Source organism: Bidens hawaiensis, unplaced genomic scaffold, assembly GCF_021521415.1.
Source record: "Bidens hawaiensis isolate Kalapana, Puna unplaced genomic scaffold, B.hawaiensis_p1.1 tig00038688_1, whole genome shotgun sequence".
Taxonomy (NCBI): Eukaryota; Viridiplantae; Streptophyta; class Magnoliopsida; order Asterales; family Asteraceae; genus Bidens; species Bidens hawaiensis.
Window position 1 is genome coordinate 57,501 of NW_027505576.1, and position 21,603 is coordinate 79,103.

General features: G+C 35.0%; 2 protein-coding genes and 1 long non-coding RNA gene across 3 annotated transcripts; 1 reads left to right on the forward strand and 2 right to left on the reverse strand.

Moving 5' to 3' along the window:
- Positions 1-8,030: 8,030 nt before the first annotated feature.
- On the forward strand, positions 8,031-11,051 carry LOC143614054 (proton pump-interactor 1-like). The gene is made up of 7 exons (XM_077087600.1): positions 8,031-8,379; positions 8,461-8,658; positions 8,767-8,946; positions 9,032-9,226; positions 9,298-9,396; positions 9,472-9,987; positions 10,550-11,051. The coding sequence occupies exons 1-7, from the start codon at positions 8,056-8,058 to the stop codon at positions 10,856-10,858; spliced, it is 1,821 nt and encodes a 606-aa protein (XP_076943715.1). The 5' UTR covers positions 8,031-8,055; the 3' UTR covers positions 10,859-11,051.
- Positions 11,052-12,122: 1,071 nt separating this feature from the next.
- Positions 12,123-13,447, reverse strand: LOC143614055 (protein TPR3-like). The gene is made up of 5 exons (XM_077087601.1): positions 13,321-13,447; positions 13,130-13,239; positions 12,657-12,726; positions 12,505-12,578; positions 12,123-12,407 (listed from the first exon to the last, which is right to left on the reverse strand). The coding sequence occupies exons 1-5, from the start codon at positions 13,388-13,390 to the stop codon at positions 12,123-12,125; spliced, it is 609 nt and encodes a 202-aa protein (XP_076943716.1). The 5' UTR covers positions 13,391-13,447.
- LOC143614058 (uncharacterized) lies at positions 13,442-13,872 on the reverse strand. The gene is made up of 3 exons (XR_013150232.1): positions 13,787-13,872; positions 13,578-13,699; positions 13,442-13,492 (listed from the first exon to the last, which is right to left on the reverse strand). It is a non-coding gene; the product is annotated as an uncharacterized LOC143614058 (long non-coding RNA).
- Positions 13,873-21,603: the final 7,731 nt, after the last annotated feature.

Below are 21,603 nucleotides of genomic sequence, written 5' to 3' on the forward strand. Positions count from 1 at the left end.
CTACAAGATGCCCTACAGAGAATTCAAACCTTGGAGCAAGCTGAGGTTGAAAAGACCTCAGATACATCAAAACAGAGGGAGAACGATGAAGAGGAAGATGGTTTAGAGTTAATTGGTAAAATGATATGATGATGAAGGCAGTGAAAATTCTGAAGATAAAACATTTAATGCCTTGAATTTGATTAATATGGAGTATGAGGAGGAAGAGGAGGAGAAAGATGATAAGATAGAAGCTGAAGATAAGGGGGAGTTTGAAATGGATGAGGAGACCCCTGAACAAATTGAAAAGAGGAAATTAAAAAGGAAGGGGATAGCATTTACAGAGGATGACTTACTGCCAAAGGCTATTCCTATAATTGTTTCAAGTGATGAGATCCTTGAGAAAAATGTGGTTATTGACCAAGATGTTGCTAAGGTGGAATCTATGAAGTAGGTGATGGAGATAAGAGACGCTGAGCTGGATGAAGAAGAAGAGGATGAAATACCACAAGAAGTCCTAGAGACTCTCATAAATTTAAAGAAAGAAGAGGATGAAAAGGAGAAGATGAGAAAGCAGGTTAATGATAGCATAGCTGCTGCCATGGAAGAAATGAAGAAAAAGAAGGCAGAAAAGTCAGAAAATGAATGTGGTCTGGGAGTACAAGAGGAACATCCTTGCACAGATGGAAATACTAAAAATCTATTACAACATTCTGTTAAATCCTGAAAAACATGCACCAGAAATTGTAGAAGCTGCCAAAAAAGTTCAAGCTCAACAAAAAGAAGAGGCTAGGAGGGCAAGTTAGTTACTGATAAAAAAATGTTCCTGAGCCTAGAATTGAAGAGGTAGTTGATCAAGAAACCAGGCATGTTGAAGTTGAACCCATAATAACATAACCCATAGATGAAAAAGAATCAGCCTTCAAGAAAACTGATAAAAGGAATGACACAGCTGATAGAGAAACTCATGAAATCAAGAGACAAAAGATTGAAGAAAAGGGAAAACCAGCTGTCAAAAAGGTGTACAAGAGAAAAGAAAAGGCAAAGAATGTTGAAATTGATGAGCCTGCTATTAAAGCACTTGAAGGTATAGATGATGTTATTGAGGTTGAAAAAGATGAAGAACATTTGAAGTCTGATCTAAGAAACATCTTCCTAATGCAATATGGGTTTGATCTTGAAACATTAAAGAAGATGATTGATGATGATATTGAATAATTAGCTGAACTGAAAGCCAAAGAAAAGAAAGAAAGGAGAGAAAGAGGTGAACAAAAAGAAAAGGAAGATAAGGCATATTTGCTAAGTCTGGGATATGAACAAAGACATATAAATCGAATTAATAGAGAAAGAATAATGGAGACTGCTGATGAATAGAGGAGAAGAGAAGCACAGAGAAATTTCTTACTCCAAGCAGGACATGTCGAATCATACTTATATAGACAACCATTTGGTGAGATCGACAGATTATATAGAAAGGCAGTGGTGAATGATACTGCAAAGTATGTGAGAGAAGTAAAGAAAAATAAGGATGAAGAGGCTAAACAGAAATATGAAGAAATGAAGAAAAAGTATAAGAAGGAGATAAGAACATGCTTGCTCGTGGAACATATTCAAGCAAAGCAAGGATAAGTTATGAAGATTGAAGTTTGTTGGAGGAGAATATTTTCTACTGAAAATATTCTAAGTAAAGTCTACTCAAAGACTTGTTTCGAGCATGCTGTGCATTACAAGTCTGCTCGACAAGGAATTATCATACTCGAAGACTTGTTTACACTTGTATTTATTTTTGTCATTCATTATGTAATCATTAGGGTTTCTAGAAAGAATGTCTAGGCCTATAAATAGAATCCTAGGTTGCACACACTAAGGAACGAGACTTTACGGATTACGAGAGCATAACCACCAGAGTGAATATTCCTCATTTATGCTACCTCGTACCGTCGCCGTCACGAAACGTTAGACATTCCTTGCAACCTTAATCCTGTTATTAAATGATATTTTAATATAAGTGAATCTTGGTCTACTGCTTCTTATTAATATTACTGAATATTTATTTTCATACCAATCTTCATTCCCAATCTTTGAATATATTGATTCCGTCGGTGTATTCAGAAGGCCTTTGGGTTATTAGATCTAGTGTGCTTTTGTCAACCTCTATAGGTTTTGCACTAGGTCCGTTCCTGAAAACCTCATAAATAAATAGCTTATTCCCCATGGAATACCCATATTTACATTAGGTTTAGACTCGATTTCCACATCAACCGTCTTCCCCAATTCTTTAACCTCGTTCTCATTTAGACCTAGAAGTAAAGAAATTCGTTCTTTGGATAACGAGTGATCAACAAATTCAACTTCTTTGGTCTCTTCCGCGTTAACCATACTCATAACAACCCAAGCCATGTCAACAAACAAAATCATGCTAGCCGCAATCATGGTGACCGGATTAACATTAATGTAGTCCTTGTATGGTATAATCTGCAAATCATTTCCACCACTTCCACCGGCCTCAGAAGATTAACCCGACGATGATGTACCACCACTTGGTTGCTGGTCACCACTACCACCACCCATGTCATCTGGGTCCCACTCATCTCCTTTCAACTTCCTCAGTTCGTCTTGTTTACACGTAAATTGGAGAATGATCTCATCTTGCTTGTTCAACCTCTCCCCTTGAGAAGAAATAATGGCTTTTAAATCCTTGTTTTCCTTCTGAATAATTGGATATGTCTAAACATATTCCACTGCTCTAGCCTCATCTACTCTTGAAATGCCCTGTCCGCAGCCATCTGATTTTGTTATAAGTGAATCAGATTCAGAAGCTAGAACATCTGACCTTGAGGCGACATTAGGAAGAAGTTAGAGGGAACAGGTTGTAACGGGCCCTGAGGACGATTAAATGTCATATAGGAATGCTCATGTCGTTGCAACATCACACAAGGACAAGCCGGAGCCATCATTGGAACTTGCGGGCTCGGCATAGTAGATAAAACTGTCTGTGGTATAACTCCAAATCGTGGATCAACAGAAGTAGTTGTCACCAGTGTAATAGTAGGAGAAACTACAGGAGTAGTCATCATATGGGTCGGTGAAGAAGTAGGAATCACAGGAGCAGGAACTGTAACAGTTAGAGATGGTATAACATTAGGAATCGAAAGCTGACCTGGTATCTCAATCCAGATCCCAGTCTCACCCTCTGCTTCTTCGATTTCTCCAGTTTCTCGATCATAGGCACTTTACCTTTCCTCTTACGAGCATCAGAACTACTTGGACCCTGACCACCATCACCACCATCATCATTACCACCCGCACCACCATCACCACCTTCACGCTTCAAATCAGAATCGTTGTGTATTCAGTGATCATTAGGTGGAGCCATGTAGTCAATGTTTACTAAGTGTTTGATTAACCGCTTGAATCTTGGTCTGTCATGTAATGGCTGTCCACGGTAAGTCCTGATCCTCCGCATCGTATCCAGATTCATATGCTCGAGAAGCATAAGATCATCTCTGTTCGTTGGGTCTTTGACTAAGTGTGGCTGTAAATTATTAATGATCAGCTGCAAGAAGCATGGATACATTAAAAACTTATGCTGTCTGGGATTGCAGTTCTCCTTCAAATGATACGAAACCATTTCTGAGAAATTGAATGGCTTGTTGAGAACTAATGCCACGAACGCAGACTGTAACATAACCCGGCATTCATCATACCCTCCTTTCCTACCACCAAGGAAATGTATAGGAATATATAACAAGTACTTATACTGTTTACATAGATACTCCTTGTTATACATAGACCGATTCAAATTCCCCTTGTACCTCACACGTCAAAAAAACCTCTAATAAACGACCTATCAAACTCACAACGGTCATCCACCATATCCCCAAAATCCAACATATCTCCAATCATGGGCACATCAATCATTATCGGTTTCCCTTGAATCTCAGCTTCTATCTGGTTGTCCACCTCAACATATCTTGCGGTATCCCAGAAAGCTCGTATAATGCTCTGATGTATGACTGTGTTTGTGGAGATAGCAATGTAGATCCTTGAAAGAAAATGGGTTAATTAAAACGATTTCTAAATTAGTCAACAGGTCAAAATGGTTTATTATAATATTTAGATGTCTAATTTTTGGTAGTTCCAAAAATCAAGCCCTGTATTTTCATTAGAAATTATATGCTGCATTTATAGGCTTATTTATAGGGTTTTATTTATAGGATGTATATTGCATTATATTGAATTCTATTTATTGTATTTATTATTTAATTAAAAACGGTTTCTGAACTTACGGTGTTTATCAAAAATAAACATCTCCATATGTAGTATATAACATCCGCTCATAGATGCATTCTCCACATTAAAACAATCTTCTGCCTTTGAAGCTTTTACAAAGTAAGTTCTTCTACTAGTAATTATAAATTTTATATTTAAACGAATTATTTCAGTAAAGTCTTCTATCGTTTGATTTAAAATAGATTACAATGGAGGTTCAAAGCTTTACAATGTTGGATGAAATTGATGTTCTCAAAAAAACTCCATCCACAGTTAAGGTTAGAGTTTTGAAAGTATGGGCCGCTAAGGATAACAAACACTCCAAACGAAGACTTCTTGATGGAGATGGTCCTCATGGATCAATCTTTAAGTTTTTTATTGTTTTATATTTTTCTTTCTCTATGCTACTCTTTTCATTAATTATCTACACATGTTTCTTCTTCTTCTTTTTATTATTATTATTATTATTATTATTATTATTATTTCATGATAGGAGAATCAATGCAAGCTATGGTTTTTAAACCCGACATTTTTTGTTTCAAAAGGGTTTTGAACGAAAACTCTACACAGGTGAAATTATAAGTCTAAACCTGATATGCATTTGTAAGCTTAGTTTTCAAATAATATTACAAAGTCTGTTACTAATGTGTTTTTTTATTTTTTTCAGGTATAATGGTTCATTTATGTTATATTATTCCTTATTTATTTATAAAGTATTTTCTTTTTATCTTATAGACATAGTTTAACATCTTTTGTAATATCTGCTGGTAAAAAACTTATATCAAATATTTGTGTTGATTGAATATGTTTTTTACATTTTATGTTTCTTGATATGTTTTTCATCCGTGTATAACACAGGTTATTATCCTAGTATGTAATAAAAATAGGAGAGTTGAAACCTATAATTTATGTAATTATTATTGTTATTAATTGTCAAACATTTTTTTAAATTAAAAGGGTCTAGAGAATTCAATTATGTTATGTTGAATGCAATTTATTTTTGAATTATTTTATTATAAATAAATTCTAAGAATACATTGTATATATGGAAGTTAATCAAATGGACCAGTAGAAAACAAGCAAAACATATTGTTTTAATAGTATATATATAGAATATAGATATAGATATAGATTTTTTTAAATTTATAGGGTATAGAGAATTAAATTATGTTACGTTGAATGTAATTTATTTTTGAATTATTTTATTATCAACAAATTCTAAGAATGCATTGTATATATGGAAGTTAATCAAAATGATCAATAGAAAACAAGCAAAACATATTGTTTTAATAGTATAAATAGATATAGATATAGATTTTTTTTAAATTTAAAGGGTTTAGAGAATTTAATTATGTTATGTTGAATGTAATTTATTTTTGAATTATTTTATTATCAACAAATTCTAAGAATGCATTATATATATGAAATCATTTTTACATTCAATTATGTCATGTTAGGGTTAGTAATCGATGTTCCGGTTATGATGTTTAGGGCTATTGTGTCTGTACGTTTATATGTGATTTATATTCAACTGGCCTCACTCCTTACTCTCAATTTTTTTTAGGTATGTGATTCTCGCTATTATATTCTAACCTCATTACCAATTTTTGTAATTTTTGTTTATTTCTGTTAATGTTGTAGTTTTAGAATTAAGAGCCATAAGAAAGATGATTTCGATCATATAATATATACTATTTGAGTGTATGTTTATGTTACAGGATCAAACTAATTAAATTACTCAACTGATTGTGTAAATGGCTATAGAAACTTTTAGATCGCCAAGTTCGTTTGTGGATTCATATCGGTCCCTTGATTAGCTTGACATCCAAGAGTGAAATCAGACGCAAGGGCATTTTGTACACCATCAACACTGAAGAATCCTCAACTGGATTACAAAACGGTATCGGGTTTTAATTTAATCTTAATTTGTCCAATTTACACTTTTCTAAACTTTTGTTTTGTGTAGGGATGCCATTTTGAAATAATTGTGTTGTTTGTTCGGTGGTAGTATTAACTGAATCCTATTATCAAGTCTTTTTTTCTTGTAGTAAGATATAGCTCAAGTTGAGTGTCTGGAGGCACGTCTATATCATGTACAACTCTTTCCCTATAATTGGATGTCAAATAATATTTTATGTATTTAATTTTGAAACTGTTCATTTCTATGTAGACAAATAAAAAAACGAGCTTAAAAATCAGAAGCATCTTGATATAATGATTTGGAAATAGTCACAGAGTGTCTCATTGTGTTTAAAGCAGAGCATTAATCTTGGATTTGGTCAAATGAAATCATCGTACTGACCTGGCCGATGATGGGGTCAAAGAGGACGGAAATTCAGGGCCGTCTCCTTTAATGTGAGTTTGAGGTTTTGGCGAAAATAGATCTCACCATTTTTTTTATCAAACCCGTCATAGATAAACAGAATAAGTAAAAACTGATGTTCATCAAAATCTTAACTTTCAAACAATTCTAAACAGTTCTTAAAAAGCAGACTTTACCAATTAACACACGTAAATTAACAAGATAGAAACACTCAATTTGCATTGCATTTGCTCAATATATACATTACATTTGTGAATATGGACATTGACATTCCTTTTTCCTGATAATAAAAACATTCATTTATGCATATTTCAACTTTTAGTTGGTTACTTGTTATAACAAACAAGTCATCTCTTGTATTCCTATACATTTGAAGTAGAAAAGTTATCATACATCTTTTATAAAGCTAAAAATAAATAAACAACGGAACTACTCACAATATGTCTATATCTATCTATCTATTATATATATGTATATACACACATGACACATTCGGAGATCTCGATCAGGGTGACTTTTGCCCCAAACTAGTCTTCACTTGTAACACATAAATCAACAGCTTGTTTTGTCTTCAATTTCTGGTAAACTTTTTAATTATTTTCTTAATTGATGTTGGTTGTTGCTAATCGGATCTGGGGTTTGGAATTGAATTGAAATCGGATCTGATTTCGGATGCATGCGAATGAATTGTGATTGATTCCATTGCTTGAGTTATGATATGGGTACTGGATCTTCTTCTGTGTGATGTGTAATTGAATTATTCAGGACTAGTCGGTTAGTGTGGTAGGGACTAGTTATTAATCGGATTGGAATTCGCATGCAATTTTGATCGATTTGACCAAACAGGGATTAATTGGCATCTAGTCGGTAAAGATTAATCTGTGATTAATCTTCGGCACCTAGACGGGATTTTTATAACCATGATGCCACACATGACGCGTTTAAAAAATCAAAAATTTCATTATTTTGACATTAATCAATCAAAATCAGAAACTTTATAGGTTCTACGGTCACTCAAAATCGATTTATATCACTTTATATTGAGAAAACGACTTGAGATACACATGATGTATCCAAAAGTCCCTTGCCTTTCTTATCTCTAACTAGCTTATTAATTTGATTTGATTATTGTTATTACAATTATTCACAAATTAGTGTTTGATACATGTCTAAGTGACCCGGTCAAACGACATTTAATTGCAGTCAAATGGCCAGTTAATTGCAATTATAATTAGCTCCAATCAAGGGAGAAATTTATAGGTTGTTATTTAATGTTGTGTCTTTAAATGAAGTTGTTTAAAGGAGAATAAGGAATCGAAATATTATTATCCGGTTTGTTTATGTAATTGGAGACTTGCCATCTCGAATTGGTTAAATCGGAGTTCTAACTTGATCAAATTCATTTGATCGTTCCTGTTTTCTGCTTCAGGTTTTTCAACTGTTGAAGATTATTATTAAAGTTAGTTTATCTTGAAAACATCATGGCTATTGATGGTGTTGTGTCTGAACCAGCCCATGCGTCTGTTGAAAATGGGAAGAAAGAGATCAGTGTTAACGGGCATGTAGATGAATCTAGTCTTAATACTAGTGAATCGGTTCGTGTAGGGAAAGCACCCGAACCCAGCTTTCCAAAGGATGCTGTTGATGAGTGGCCCGAAGAGAAAAAGTTTCACTCACTTTATTTTGTTAAATTCCGAGGAGTTGAAGACCAGACTCTGAAAGCTAAACTTGATCAGGCTGATAGGGATCTCAAAAAGCTTAATTTAGCCCGTGATCCCATAACCGAAAATCTGAGGGCGAAAAGGGTAATTTGTTATATCGGTGCTCTTCAGCGCTTGCCTTGAACTTTTAATACTTAATTTAAATTGTTTTTTGTATCTTTGTAGAATGAGCGAGCAGAAGTAATAGGTCAACTAAAGGCTCTCGTTGAAGAAAAAAACCATTTCAGGACAATCATGGATGGCAAGAGAAAAGAAATCGAGCCACTGCAGCAAGCTTTAGGAAAGTTGCGGGGCCCGAACAATGCGAATAGAGACAACAAAGGAGGTTATATTTGTTCATCTGAGGAAGAGCTCAATGATGTCGTAAGCGCAGTTTTCTAGTTCATGATGAAGTTCATTTTGTAGTAATAAAACGGCCAATGAGTTCTCTTTTTGTTTGTTTTTGATATTTGATTTTTACTTTTGATGCAGATTAAGTGCATGCAATACCGCATTCAACATGAAAGTATTACTTTAAATGAGGAGAAACAAATCATAAGAGAAATCAAACAACTTGAAGGGACAAGGGATAAGGTTATTGCAAATGCTGCTATGAGGGCGGAAGTTCAAAAATCTGTTGGTGAAAAAGACACCATTCAAGACCAAGTCAAGGTAAGAACACCTCTTCTGAAATCTGTATAGCTATAGGGTAAAAGCTATATTATTTATCTTTATCATGATCTCATGTTGTTTGTAGTCCATTGGTGTTGATCTTGACGGGGCCCGCAAAGATCAAAACGCTATTAAGGCAAAGCTGAAGACACTGGAGGCTGAAAAAGAGGCCATAAACAGTGTGATTGCTTCCTTAGAGGAGGAGTTGCGTGTAGTCATTGAGAAAAGGGATAAGGTTTATGATAAAATTCGTGAGTTGAGGAATAAACGTGAAGAAGGGGTATGTCGTAATTTCAATTATGAATTTAAAAAGGATGTTTTGATCATTTGTTGTCTTGCCTGTCTTTCCAGAATACTTGCTTCTACCAAAACCGCTCCCTCTTGAACGATGCAAGAAGACTGGCTGCAAATAAGGATGTTAGTGCTCTAATAGAACTTTCAACCTCCGAGGTTTGTTAATCGCATCCGAACAAAATAAATTGTTTTATTCATTGATTTAATACTTTATTCGCTTATTGCAATTAGGTGGACAAATTCATGTCAGAGTGGAATAGTAGTAAAGCATTCAGGGATGATTATGAAAAAAGAATATTGCAGTCACTCGACATCCGCCAGCTCAGCAAGGATGGGCGAATGAAGAATCCTGGAGAGAAGCCTTTGGTCCCTCAAGAATCACCGGCCCCTGCTCCTGTTGAACCAGAGGTCGTAGCAAAACCGAAGGCGAAACAACCAAAGGAAGATCCCGCTCCACCACCACCTCCAGCCGAGAAAGAAAAAGAAATTAAGAAACCAAAAGAAGCAAAAAAGAGTAAAGACAAGAAATTAGTATTAGAAGAAGAAGAGGAGGAAGAAGAAGTTTTCAGGGTGGAGAAAAAGCCGGTGGAAACCGAAATGGTGGATGAAGCGAAGCTGAAGGAGATGCGGAGGGAGAAGAAGACTGCGAAGGCCAAGCAGGCTTTGGAAAGAAAGAAGAAGCTGGCTGACAAAGCTGCACTTAAAGCCAAAAAGAAAGCCGAAAAGGAAGCCGAGAAAAAGCTCAAGGTCTTTTCTTTTTAAAATATAGAACTTTTTTTACTTATGGTCAACTTTCAAGCTTATTTGACTTCCGGTAGGGGCTAAACGAGCCAAGCCCGAGCTTCACTAGGCTCGAACTCAGCTTGTTTAACTTATGAGAGCTTGAGCTTGAGCTTGAGCTCAGTTCGTTTTGAGCTCTATTTCTAAAGCTCAAGCTTGGCTCGTGAGTAGTTTTTCAAACTCGTGTTTGGTTTGTTTATTATTTATTTATTAGTCTAGATATATTTATAATAATATTTTTTTATATATATCTTAATTATTAGTTATTCTTGTAATCATTTTATATAACTATTATCATTATTATTAGTATTATATAAATAGATGTTTAATATATTAAATTAGAATCACATAAATATTAGGCTTGTTTAGGCTTGCTAGTCAGCTCGAGTTTGATAGGTGAAGCTCAGGCTAATGCTTGTTTAAACTTATTTTTAGCAGATGAATCAATTTTTTGGATAAGAAAAGACTTTCTAGATTACTTTTGGTCAACTTTGGAACTTGTTTTGACTTGTGGTCAACTCGGTTGCAGGATCGCGAGAAGAAAGAGAAAAAGAAACTTCAGGCTTCCATGCCAGCTCCTGAGGCTGCAGAGGAAGCAATGGTGGAGGTCGCGGATGATGTGGAGGAAAATAAGGAAAAGGAAGTTGTGAAGACGCCAGTGAAGACGAAAGAGAGTATTAAAGTGAGAGGCAAAAGCCACAGGGTGAAAGGGTCAGACTCAATTCAGAAGGTGATGTTGAAACGTAAGAAGTCAAACAACTACATGTATTATTATGCTGCCGGCGCTGCTGCGATTATTGTTGCGGTCTTAGCGGTCGGGTACAACATGTACGCATAGTCAAACGAGTTGAGAAAAATGGATGCCTGTGGTTTGGTTGGGAAGTAGCTGTCGGTTTTTGTTACTGTTTTTGTTTTTGTATTTTGCAGCGTTGAGAACTTAATATATGTTTAGAAAGAGGTAGTTTGAAACATGCACCGGACTCACCAGTGTACTTTTTGACATTTCGCTTTGTTAAGTTACAAAACTTTGTGATGTGATATGTTTCTATGTCATGGTGGTACTTATCGTATGATTTCTCAATGTAATCTTTCAACTTAATCAATCGAATCCGAGTAGTTACTTCTCAATTGATTATCTCTTTGTTGTGTTAATTTGAGTACACAACAGATCATCAATATGACAATATAGTGTTTACATTTGAACTCATAACTTCACTTCTGTTGTTATCTTGGGATCTTTGATATTGATATGAAATGTATGGGAAAGTAAAGATTACTTTGTATGGTATGTTACTAAATTAGGGCTTCCAAATGAGTGTGGAGTTTATAGGAAAACGAAGGCGAATGCCAAAAGTTATAAGGGGTCAATGGTGGATTCATTTGTGTTTTGTTGAACACACAAACACGCGTCTTCTTTTAGGGGGTGTTTGGTACAGAGAATGGAATTGTAGAGAAATGGAATAGAGAAATGGAATTGCAGAGAAAGGGAATTGGTCTGGAGAATGAGAATTGACTGTTCTGTTTGGTAGTACAGAGATTTCAGTAGAGAAATATAGCTGAGAATCATTTCTCTTGTTTGGTACATAGAAAATAAACAGAGAATTATATCAACTTTATCATTAGCACAAGTATTTTTTTCATAACAAATATTTATTAAAAAATAAAAAACATATAAAAAGATGCATAAATTCCAACCAAAATATGCATTGATCAAACCAATTCACATACAAAACATAGTTTTTAAGCAAAAAACATCAACCATAGTTAAAACCAATTCACATACAAAACATACTTCAACCATACACAACTATCCCATTGAACCATCGGTATACAACTCGACCATCTCAATTTTCTCTTCTATTGTCAACGCAAGAAAAGAACGTCCTAGATCCACATCTTTACCAGTCAAATGAGCTGCTTTGAACCGTTTTTTCGTAGTGATACCTGGTAAAGCTTTCAACTCATCACTAACCTTTTCATAGATTGCACGAGCCTCCATACCTTCTTTGCTAAGTTGTTCACCCACCATCTCCCCAAATCGAAGCAAAACTTCCTTGATATCTTTGCAAGACTCTCGATATATCTCATATGCATCCGTGCTTCTAGTGACCTGGCGCATCATAGTCAACTCTTGAACCCATGTTGTCATACAACCATGCTTTTATTTTCCCATCAGTTGCAGTTGAGAATATAAACTGCACGGTTTCTTTAAAATGTGGACATACAGAATAAACATGTGCTTCATGACCCTCAAATGTGTATTGTTTGAAACCCGTAACTGCATTCCAAACTTTTATTAATCTATCGTCACCGCAAGTCACAATGCAAAGTTGTTTGTTTGGATAAGAAAACGCGAGATCATTCACACTGCCAACATGAGCATCGATCTGTATATAATATGGAACATAATAAATGCATTAATATATACATAATGATGGCAACCGCCTAAAGAGCTAAAAATTAAAAGGTGAAGACAATATAAACCTCCAAGTGGTTTCTGACATCATCGCCGCCATGATACGAGTATATCTGCACAATGTGCTTTGAGTACGCAACACCTGTATCAACGTTCATTATTGTTAACTTTGAACTTTAATGACAAAAGATATAAAACTATTAAAAAGTTAATAATATACCAAAAAGGGTTCCATCAGGGCTCCAAGTTACACGATTGATTAATGCAGTATAGTCGCTGGTCAAAGCGGCCTACAATAAAGAGCCAATGCTCGACGTATAAACAAAATAATAAAAATTATAATTTAATAAAGAATAAACACATCACAGCAAACTGTGTTCATTTAGTTAAACGAACAAACATGAACAATTATGTTCTTTAGTTTACATTTGTTTAAGTTTGTTTGTTAACGTTGAAGTTCATTCGTTAATATTTCCATATATGTTCAGTCATGTTCATTCGTGAACCTTTCGTTATCCTGTTAACGTACAAACATAAACAAACACGAACATGTTTATTTTCTTAATGAGCGAAGACAAACAAGAAAACCACATTCGTTTAACTGTTCGTGTTCGATCGTTTGTTGTGTTAAAGTTAAGCGAACAAACACAAGCGTGCTCCCTTCGTGCTTGTTCGGTTCATTTACAAGGCTACCTGCAAAGGCGTTGAAAAGACGCTAAGATCCCAAACTTTAAAATTCTTATGAGCAAGTTTTTCTCTGCTACCAAGTTCCCATATCATGATATCCCCAGTATTTGTTCCAACTGCAATTAGTGAAAAAAGACAGACATTAATGACATAATACACAATTAATAAAAAGTAATTTAGAGTAAACGAGAGCCAACCAAGAAGCAGAATCTGCTGTACTGGATGAAAATCCATACTCTTAACCACGGAGCCTTGATTAAGTGTCATCACCACAGTTTTTGGTAAATCATCTGACGAGTATGAACTTTGACCATGGTGACTTTGACCACTGTAACCAACAGGCAAGATATTTACAGGCATATGATTAACCTGCTAACAACACACAAATGCCATCAGAACCTGGTAACATTTAATGTCAAGACTACTCAATTTTTTATAAAAGAAAATGACATACTTCATCAGAAATACCAAATGCCCTTGTTCTTTTTAATACATGTTCTGAGTCAGCTGTTTGATAATCTACAGCAGGATTGTTCGTTGGCGGAGTCCTAGGGCGCTTTAGCATAGCTGTTATACCTTACATTAAGATAACATGTACCACTAATTCATTATATAGAAAAACAACCTTAAATCACATCAAATGTAAGCGAATAAAGTATGTACCCGAATTATTTGGTGAATTGAAACCAAGAGGACCAGCAGAAGCCGAGGGATGAGAAACAGTTGGTGGATTAGCCATCCAACCAGCAAACACAATAACAATCGACATCAGCAGCTGAGTTTGGATCGAGGTTTAGGTCTGGTCGAGCATAAGAAAGTCGAAAAAATGAAAGTTTCATAACTAGGATCGTTGGAACAGCAGGGAGAGGCGTGAGAGAGTGAGGCTGAGAAATGAAACCCTAGAAATCCAATTCTCCGCTTTTTTTAGAGAAACAAAATCAGAGAAATGGAAATGGTTTATTTCCATTTCTCACCTCTTTCTTTCATAAACAAACAAGAGAATTCTTTCCAATTCCATTTCTCACCCCTCAATTCCCTCTACCAAACACCCCTTACTTCCAATGAACACTCAAATGCGTGTCTTCTCTTCCAAATGTAGTTATAGTTTCTTTTAATGAACAACTTAAGCATATTATGGTTTCCCATTGAAATTACGCATTTATCCAGTTTACTTTTAAATTGCACATATGCGTTCAAAATTCAAATTACTTATTTTTCTAGTTTACTTTTAAATTACACATCTATACCTATGAGGACATGGTTGAGGATATGAGTTTCTGGAGACGTAGAATTAAGGCTAAGGACTTTTAGGAGGATGAACTATTTCTTGTTATAACATTTATTATTATTATTATTATTATTATTATTATTAATACTCCTACTCCTACTACTGCTGCTGCTAGAATTATTATTTTTTTAATTTACCATTATTTGCTTAATCTAACCTTGGTTTTGTTTAATGAAATGTTTGCTTGAAACTTACTAATATCATAGTGTTTTAGTTTATTATCGTATATCTATCTATTTTTTGAGTTGGGGGTCTCGCCGGAAGCAACCTCTCTATCCTCAGGGATAGAGATAAGGTTTGCCCGCATCCTACCCTCTCCAGACCCTATTTATTGATAGCCTATGCTATTTGTGGGTACCGGGCATGATTGATTGATTGATTTGGCCAGTATAAGACTAAACTCCCAACTATTTTTAAAAGAAACACATGGGTTATTGGACTAGATTATGTTTCTTAGAGCATTCTCATCTAATCTCATATATTCAAACCAAAAATTACATTAAAACTCATTTTATTTTCTCTCTCTATTTTAATTAAATAATACTTTTATAACTTTTATCATTATCATTTCTCTTTCATTCACTCACAACCACTTTCAAAATGTATTAAAAAATTATAAGGGATGAACAGTAACTTTTAGAATATACAGAAAAATCACTACTTTTTCTAAAATATAAAAATCTTCACTCACAACACCATGAATCACTTTCTAAATCATAAAAACATCCTTCACATAATATGAGGGGTTGGATGAGAATACACTTATTTGGAATGATATTAGATATCTTTTTGTGGTAAATGCTTGCAAGGAATATTGCTTGACCAGTATTGCTCTAAAAATGAAACATTTGATGACTTGATTATGAGTACTTTGAATTAGTATTATTGCTGTGAAATGATGTTTGATGTAAAATGCTTTCAAGATTGATTGTTTCAATACCACTTGTACTAATTTATATTTATTTCTTTGCTACATAATGTATGATAATTTTTTTTTAGAAAATTCTTAAAATAGGTATTTTTAAAAGCAATTTTCAAGTTTTAGGTATCATTTGTATTTGTAAAAAATTTTAAAAATAGGTATTTTAAACTAGTCGTGACGACTAGATTCTTAGTGTCAACGATTAGTTTACAAAACTAGTCGCAACGACTATTTTAGGCTAAAAAACTTCAAGGATGAGTACTTGACACCCTAAACTTATCGGTACAACTAGTTTAAGTAAAAAATAGTCTGAACGAGTTTTTATGAATTTTTTGTACTCTTAATATTATATAATTATATTTAATTTTATCCATAATTAGTTTTTCTTTTATAACTTTTAAAATATAAAGTTTTACTAAAATTCAAATACACCGTTGAGACGTGCTTTTCTTTATCTACGCGCGGACATAATATTTATCCAAAACTGAGTGGATCAAATTTATATCGAGGGTTTTTTTACCCGCTCAGTTTTGAATAAATCTTATGTCGACACGTAGATAAAAAAAAGTACGTCTCAATGGTGCATTTGAATTTTAGTAAAACTTTATATTCTAAAAGTTGTAAAAGAAAAACTAATTATAACTAAAATTAAATATAATAATATAATATTAAGAAAAGTACAAAAGAATTCATAAAAACTCATCCAACTATTTTTAAGCTAAACTAGTCGGCCCGACAAGTTTAGGCTTCAAAATACTTGTTTCTGAATTTTTCTTAGCCTAAAATAATCGTCACGACTAGTTTTGTAAACTACTCGTTGACACCAAGAATCTAATCGTCACGACTAGTTTAAAATAAATATTTTTGGAATTCTTTACAAATTATAAATAAAACTTGAAACTTATTTTTAAAAATACCTATATTAGGAATTTTACTTTTTTATTTTCACATGTCACCCTCTCATTTCCCCTCCCCCTAATTTCTCTCCGGACAACTCTTTTTATAACTTTTTTTTTCACTTGTCTTTCTTTTTTTTTCAAACTATGAACTTTTATAAACACCAACACCCAAAACAAAAACACCGAAACACGCCCTGCCTCCACAAGCCGGAGCACAAAGCAACACCAAAAAGCGACAAGTTACATGAAGTTAAATTTACACCAATACGACCACTCTATCGATCTATGTTTTGATCTATATTTAAACAAAAGAAATCCAAGCGATTTAATGCATCCTATTATCTCTTCCACCTTAACATCCTTGCCTTCAAACAACTTTTTATTTCGTGCCTTTCAAATACTCCAACAAGCTAACAGTGCAGCAAGGAATAACTCAACAACAATCTAAAGTTCAACCTGGTACTTCAATCACATATGCTGCTAACAGTGCCACGACCATCAATCGGGACTCTTTCCGAGGTATTATGTCTTGCAATTATTCAAAATATTATTCCAAATGGATCATTGACACTGGTGCTAATGATTATATATGTCATGATCAAAATTTATTTTCAAGTGTTTCTTTTCTCAAAAATCCAATTTTCATCACTCTTCCTAATGGCACGTCTGTCACAGTCCATCAACATGGGATTTTTCCTTTGACTGATAACATTTCCTTGTCAAATGTTCTTTTAATACCACATTTTAGAAACAATCTTTTATATGTGTCAAAATTATGTTTTGTTACTGATGGTATTGTTCTTTTCTCTAAATCCACCTGTGTCTTGCAGGCCCCTTCTCTGAAGAGCCCATGGGTTCTTGGTGATATGTTGAGTGGACTTTACCTCCTAGAAGCCACTAAGAAATTTCCTTCTTGTTTTGTTTCGAATAATTTGTAACTCTATTGTAAGATCTAAACTCTGGCACAACAGACTTGGTCATTTACCAAGCTACAAACTAAAGCAATTACCTTTTATCTCTAATGCTTCTTTGAAATCTATTGATCATTGTGATATTTGTCCTGAGGCACGACAACATAAACTGCCGTTTCCTACTAGTACCACATCTACTAGTAAAATTTTTGAGCTAATCCATATTGGTGTTTGGGGGGCCTTATCATACAACTACTTACAATGGGTTAAGATATGTCTTAACCATTGTGGATGATTACAGCAGAACCACATAGACACATTTGCTTTCAACTAAAAGCAATGCCTTTCCCATCCTTCAATCTTTCGTTGAAATGGTTAGTAACCAGTTTGGCACTAATGTGAAATGCATGGATAATTCCTTTGAACTAGGATCTGGGTTTGTTCAAAGTGCTTATTTGTTGAGTAAAGGCATTATTCATCAAACCACTTGTGTAGCTGTCCCTCAACAGAACGACATTGTTGAACGAAAACATAAACACTTGCTTGAAACCTCAAGAGCTCTTATGTTTCAATCTAAGCTCCTAGTACAGTTTTGGGGTGACTGTATTTTAACTGCATCACATTTAATCAATCGATTTCCTACCGAAATTCTTCATGATAAAACCCTTTATGAGGTTTTAACTGGTAAAGCCCCTTCTTATGCTCACATGAAATTTTTTGGTTGTCTTGCTTATGCTTCCACATTGTTTCATGGAAGATATAAATTCAAACCAAGGGTTGTGCCTTATATTTTTTTTGGGATATCCTCTTGGTAAAAAGGCTTATAGATTATATGATCTTGACGCAAACAAGGTTATCATATCAAGAGACGTCATTTTCTTTGAAGCTTTATTTCCTTCAATCACTAAATCCAAAAAAAGTTTCATTTTCCCTTCTATCGATCTCATTAATCAATTTTTTGATGATCCATCCTCTACTCCTCTTTCTGCTCATGTTCCTGATTCTTCATCTCCCGTTCTTAATTCTCTTCTTAATGATCCTACTGAACCTGTTCGAAGATCTTCAAGAATTTTTGTTCCGCCCTCATACTTAAATGACTATGATTGTAATAACTCTAAAACTTCTCATCATTTTATTCATATTGTCACTAATTCATGTTCCTCTCCTATCTCTTGCTCTTCTTGTTATCTTCTTCTTTCAATTCAGTCTCTCACTCAATCTATCTCTGATTTACATGAGCCTACTTCGTATAAGGAAGCTTCCAGTATTCCTGAATGGCAAAATGACATGAAAGCCGAGTTTCAGGATCTTGAAAAGACTAATACTTGGGCTGTTGTTGCTCTTCCTCTTGGAAAGAAGGCTATTAAATACAAGGGTGTTTAAAGTTAAACACAACGCAGATGGAACGGTTGAGCATTGTAAAGCAAGATTGGTGGTGCGAGGCGATACTCAAAAAAAGGGGATTGATTATAATGAAACTTTTTCTCTTGTTATCAAGATGACCACCATTCTGTTGAGTCGAATACCTACAAAGGAAGATTGGAATCTTCTCAACCTCCCCAAAGAATCGGCTAAGTATGGACTACGAGCAAGCCTGGATCATCGAGCATGGTTTACTACCTCGAGCATGGTCTTCCAGAGCTATTCTTCTAAGTGTTGAAGGCTTCGAGCAAGCTACACTTCTCCGAGCAAGAGTGTTCTTCTATCAAGTATGGATTGCCAATCGAGCAAACGACTTGATCATTCAAGTTTTAGCCAAGTGATCCGAGCACAAATGATCCGAGCATATTGGTGACGAGCATGGATGCAATAAGAAGATGTCATATGTTCAAAGTATAGAATTCGAGCATGGTTCAGTTCCGAGCAAGCTTCACATCCGAGCATGCTGAAGATTGCTAAATAAGTTAAGGCAGGATTGAAGACATCAAGAAGAATATGCTTGCTCGATGGACAAATTCCAGCAAAGCACAGATTAGTCAAGAAGGATGAAGCATGTTAAAGGAGAATAATTTCTATCAGAAATTATTCTAAGTAAAGTATGATCGAAGTCCCTCATCGAGCATGCACTGCATATTAAGTCTACTCGAGCAAGATACATATCGTGCTCGAAGACTTTTACACTTGTATTTTATTTGTCATTCATTATGTAATAATTAGGGGATTCTAGAAGGAATGCCAGGGTCTATAAATAGGGTACTAGGTTTCCAATCATTGTATGCGTGGATAGGCACAAAACACGAGAGAACAAACATTCCAAGGAATATTCCCCTTGTCTCTTCGTACCGCCACCGCCATCACGAAACCCTAGACATTCCATCATTGTTTCATTAAATGATATATTAATGAAGTGAATCTTTGTCTTTGAATATTGTTCTTACCAAATATTTATTGTTGTTTCTTTTATGTGTTTATTTCATACTTCGCTCCCATCCGTTGAATATCTTGATTCCACCGGGACATTCAATAAGCCTTTGGGTGATTAAATCTGTGTGTTCTTGTCAACCTGTTTAAGGTTTGCACCAGATTTACGATCCTGACAAGTGGTATCAGAGCTTTGGAAGCTCGCTGAAGGCCACGAGACTGAAGGTTTTGAGATAAAGCTTGAAGCTTTGAAGGTATTTGTGAGTCAAAGTTTAGATCTGAGAAGATGGATGATCAAGAGGTATCAACAAACAAGATTATAAGGCTAATCGGACAAGAAAACTTCATCAAATGGAAAGTCTTATTTGAAGCTGTTGTCAACTACAATGACCCTGAGCTATGGAACTCAATCAGGGATGGACAATACATTCCTTCCCTTGCACCAAACAACAATGCCACCATTGAAAGCAAGATGAAGAAACGAGACGACAAGGCACTGTCAATGCTGAAATTAGGTCTCTTTTGGGAGATATTGACCAGTGTCAATCACTACAAAACCGCAAAAGAGATGTATGATGCAGTTATTGACATGTTTAAGGGTAACACAGAACTCAGAGACATTAAAAAGGATAGACTGAAACAGCAGCTGGACCGTTTTAAGTTCAAAGAATGTGAAAGACTAAAGTCGGTGTTGCAAGGGTTTATGACCATTGTGAATGAAATCAGAACAACTGAATTGCAGGTTTCTGATTTTGAGCTGAATAAGAAGCTGCTGTCCTCTTTGTCTGGAGAATGGTACACAGCCAGCAAGTTCATTAAAGAAAAGGCCAATTTTCCCAACTTCAAGTTGGATGATGTCTTAGCATTTCTAAAGGCTGCTGAGCATGAGATGATCGAAAACAACATGATAAGAGAAGAGAAGCCCAGTTTCCCAGTGACAAATGCTTTAGTGGCACCTATGGGAAATCTCACTCTTAAGTCTCATCAACAGCCAATAGTGGAAGAGCCTGCCGAATTAGGATCAATGTGTGGAGGAAGCCAGGCAAGGTTTGATGTGTTGTAAAACACACGTATTTTCCGCACGTTTTATCCACGTATTATATTATATTTTATATGTTTTAACTCGTTTTAGATAGGTTTTGCATACATTTATTAATCTTATAGGTTTTGGGTAAAAGAAAGGAAGAAACCGAGCTTTTGGAGTAGTTTACGAGCCTTTTACGCATACGTTTTCAAGTATAAACTCAAGGCCCGGTCCGTTACATCATGGAAAAGCCCAAGCCTCATATTATAACATAAAATAAAAAAGAAAAAAAAACCCTAGGGGGCTGGCTACTGGCTGATCGCAGCAGGGACAGCAAGGGAAGTAAAGAAGAAATTTTTTTCGGCTTAGGGTTTGATCATGTAGCGGCTAGGGAAGGAAGAAGGAAGCAAGTGCAAGCCTCGGGATTGATTCATCATCGTTTTATAGCCAAGGAGCAGCCTCGGAACACCCAATATCCTTTCAATAATTTCATTGTTCATCAACTTTGATTTTCTTGTTTAATTGTTAACTAGTTTTGCAATTACTTGAAAGATTGATTTGTTATTGATTATTGTTGATCGTTGGATGATTGTTAAGATGATTGGTATGAGTTTAATGATGTTTTTAGTGAATGTTCATGGCTGTCCAAAAAGTATGAGAGGCTAAACTTGCTAGTTCTACCTAGGAATGATGATTATTGTTAGTGTTTGATAGGTTTTATGGATTGTTTGATTAATAGACTTGAATTGTTATTGTAAAGTTTGATTTAGACATGAAATAGGTTGTGTTTAGTGGCTGGAAATTTTGGTGAATTATTGCATAAACCCTGTGTGTTGATTGATTAGTTTTGTATTGATTGATCGGTGCATTGTTTGATTCTAGACTTGATGTTTAGGGTTTGTTTGCGGTAGGAACAACCGTAGGGTTTTGTTGCATGATTTATTGGATTAAGTACAGCGGTTAGACACCTTCCTTGAGACCGAGAGGTGATAGGAAGTTAGGGTTGTCTCATTGCCTTTGCATGCTAGAATAAGGATTGCGCGAGAGCGAGTTCGTTTCTTGTCAGGTTTAGGAG

Bases quoted from the DNA above. Each gene is read 5' to 3' on its own strand.
- LOC143614054 (XM_077087600.1), top strand. From the start codon at position 8,056: ATGGCTATTGATGGTGTTGTGTCTGAACCAGCCCATGCGTCTGTTGAA. The intron at 9,227-9,297 runs GTATGTCGTAAT...CTGTCTTTCCAG, and splicing joins GGAATAAACGTGAAGAAGGG to AATACTTGCTTCTACCAAAA. The intron at 9,988-10,549 runs GTCTTTTCTTTT...ACTCGGTTGCAG, and splicing joins AAGCCGAGAAAAAGCTCAAG to GATCGCGAGAAGAAAGAGAA.
- LOC143614055 (XM_077087601.1), bottom strand. From the start codon at position 13,390: ATGACACTTAATCAAGGCTCCGTGGTTAAGAGTATGGATTTTCATCCA. The intron at 13,240-13,320 runs GTTGGCTCTCGT...CACTAATTGCAG, and splicing joins ACAGCAGATTCTGCTTCTTG to TTGGAACAAATACTGGGGAT. The intron at 12,727-13,129 runs GTAGCCTTGTAA...TCTTTATTGTAG, and splicing joins TCTTTTCAACGCCTTTGCAG to GCCGCTTTGACCAGCGACTA.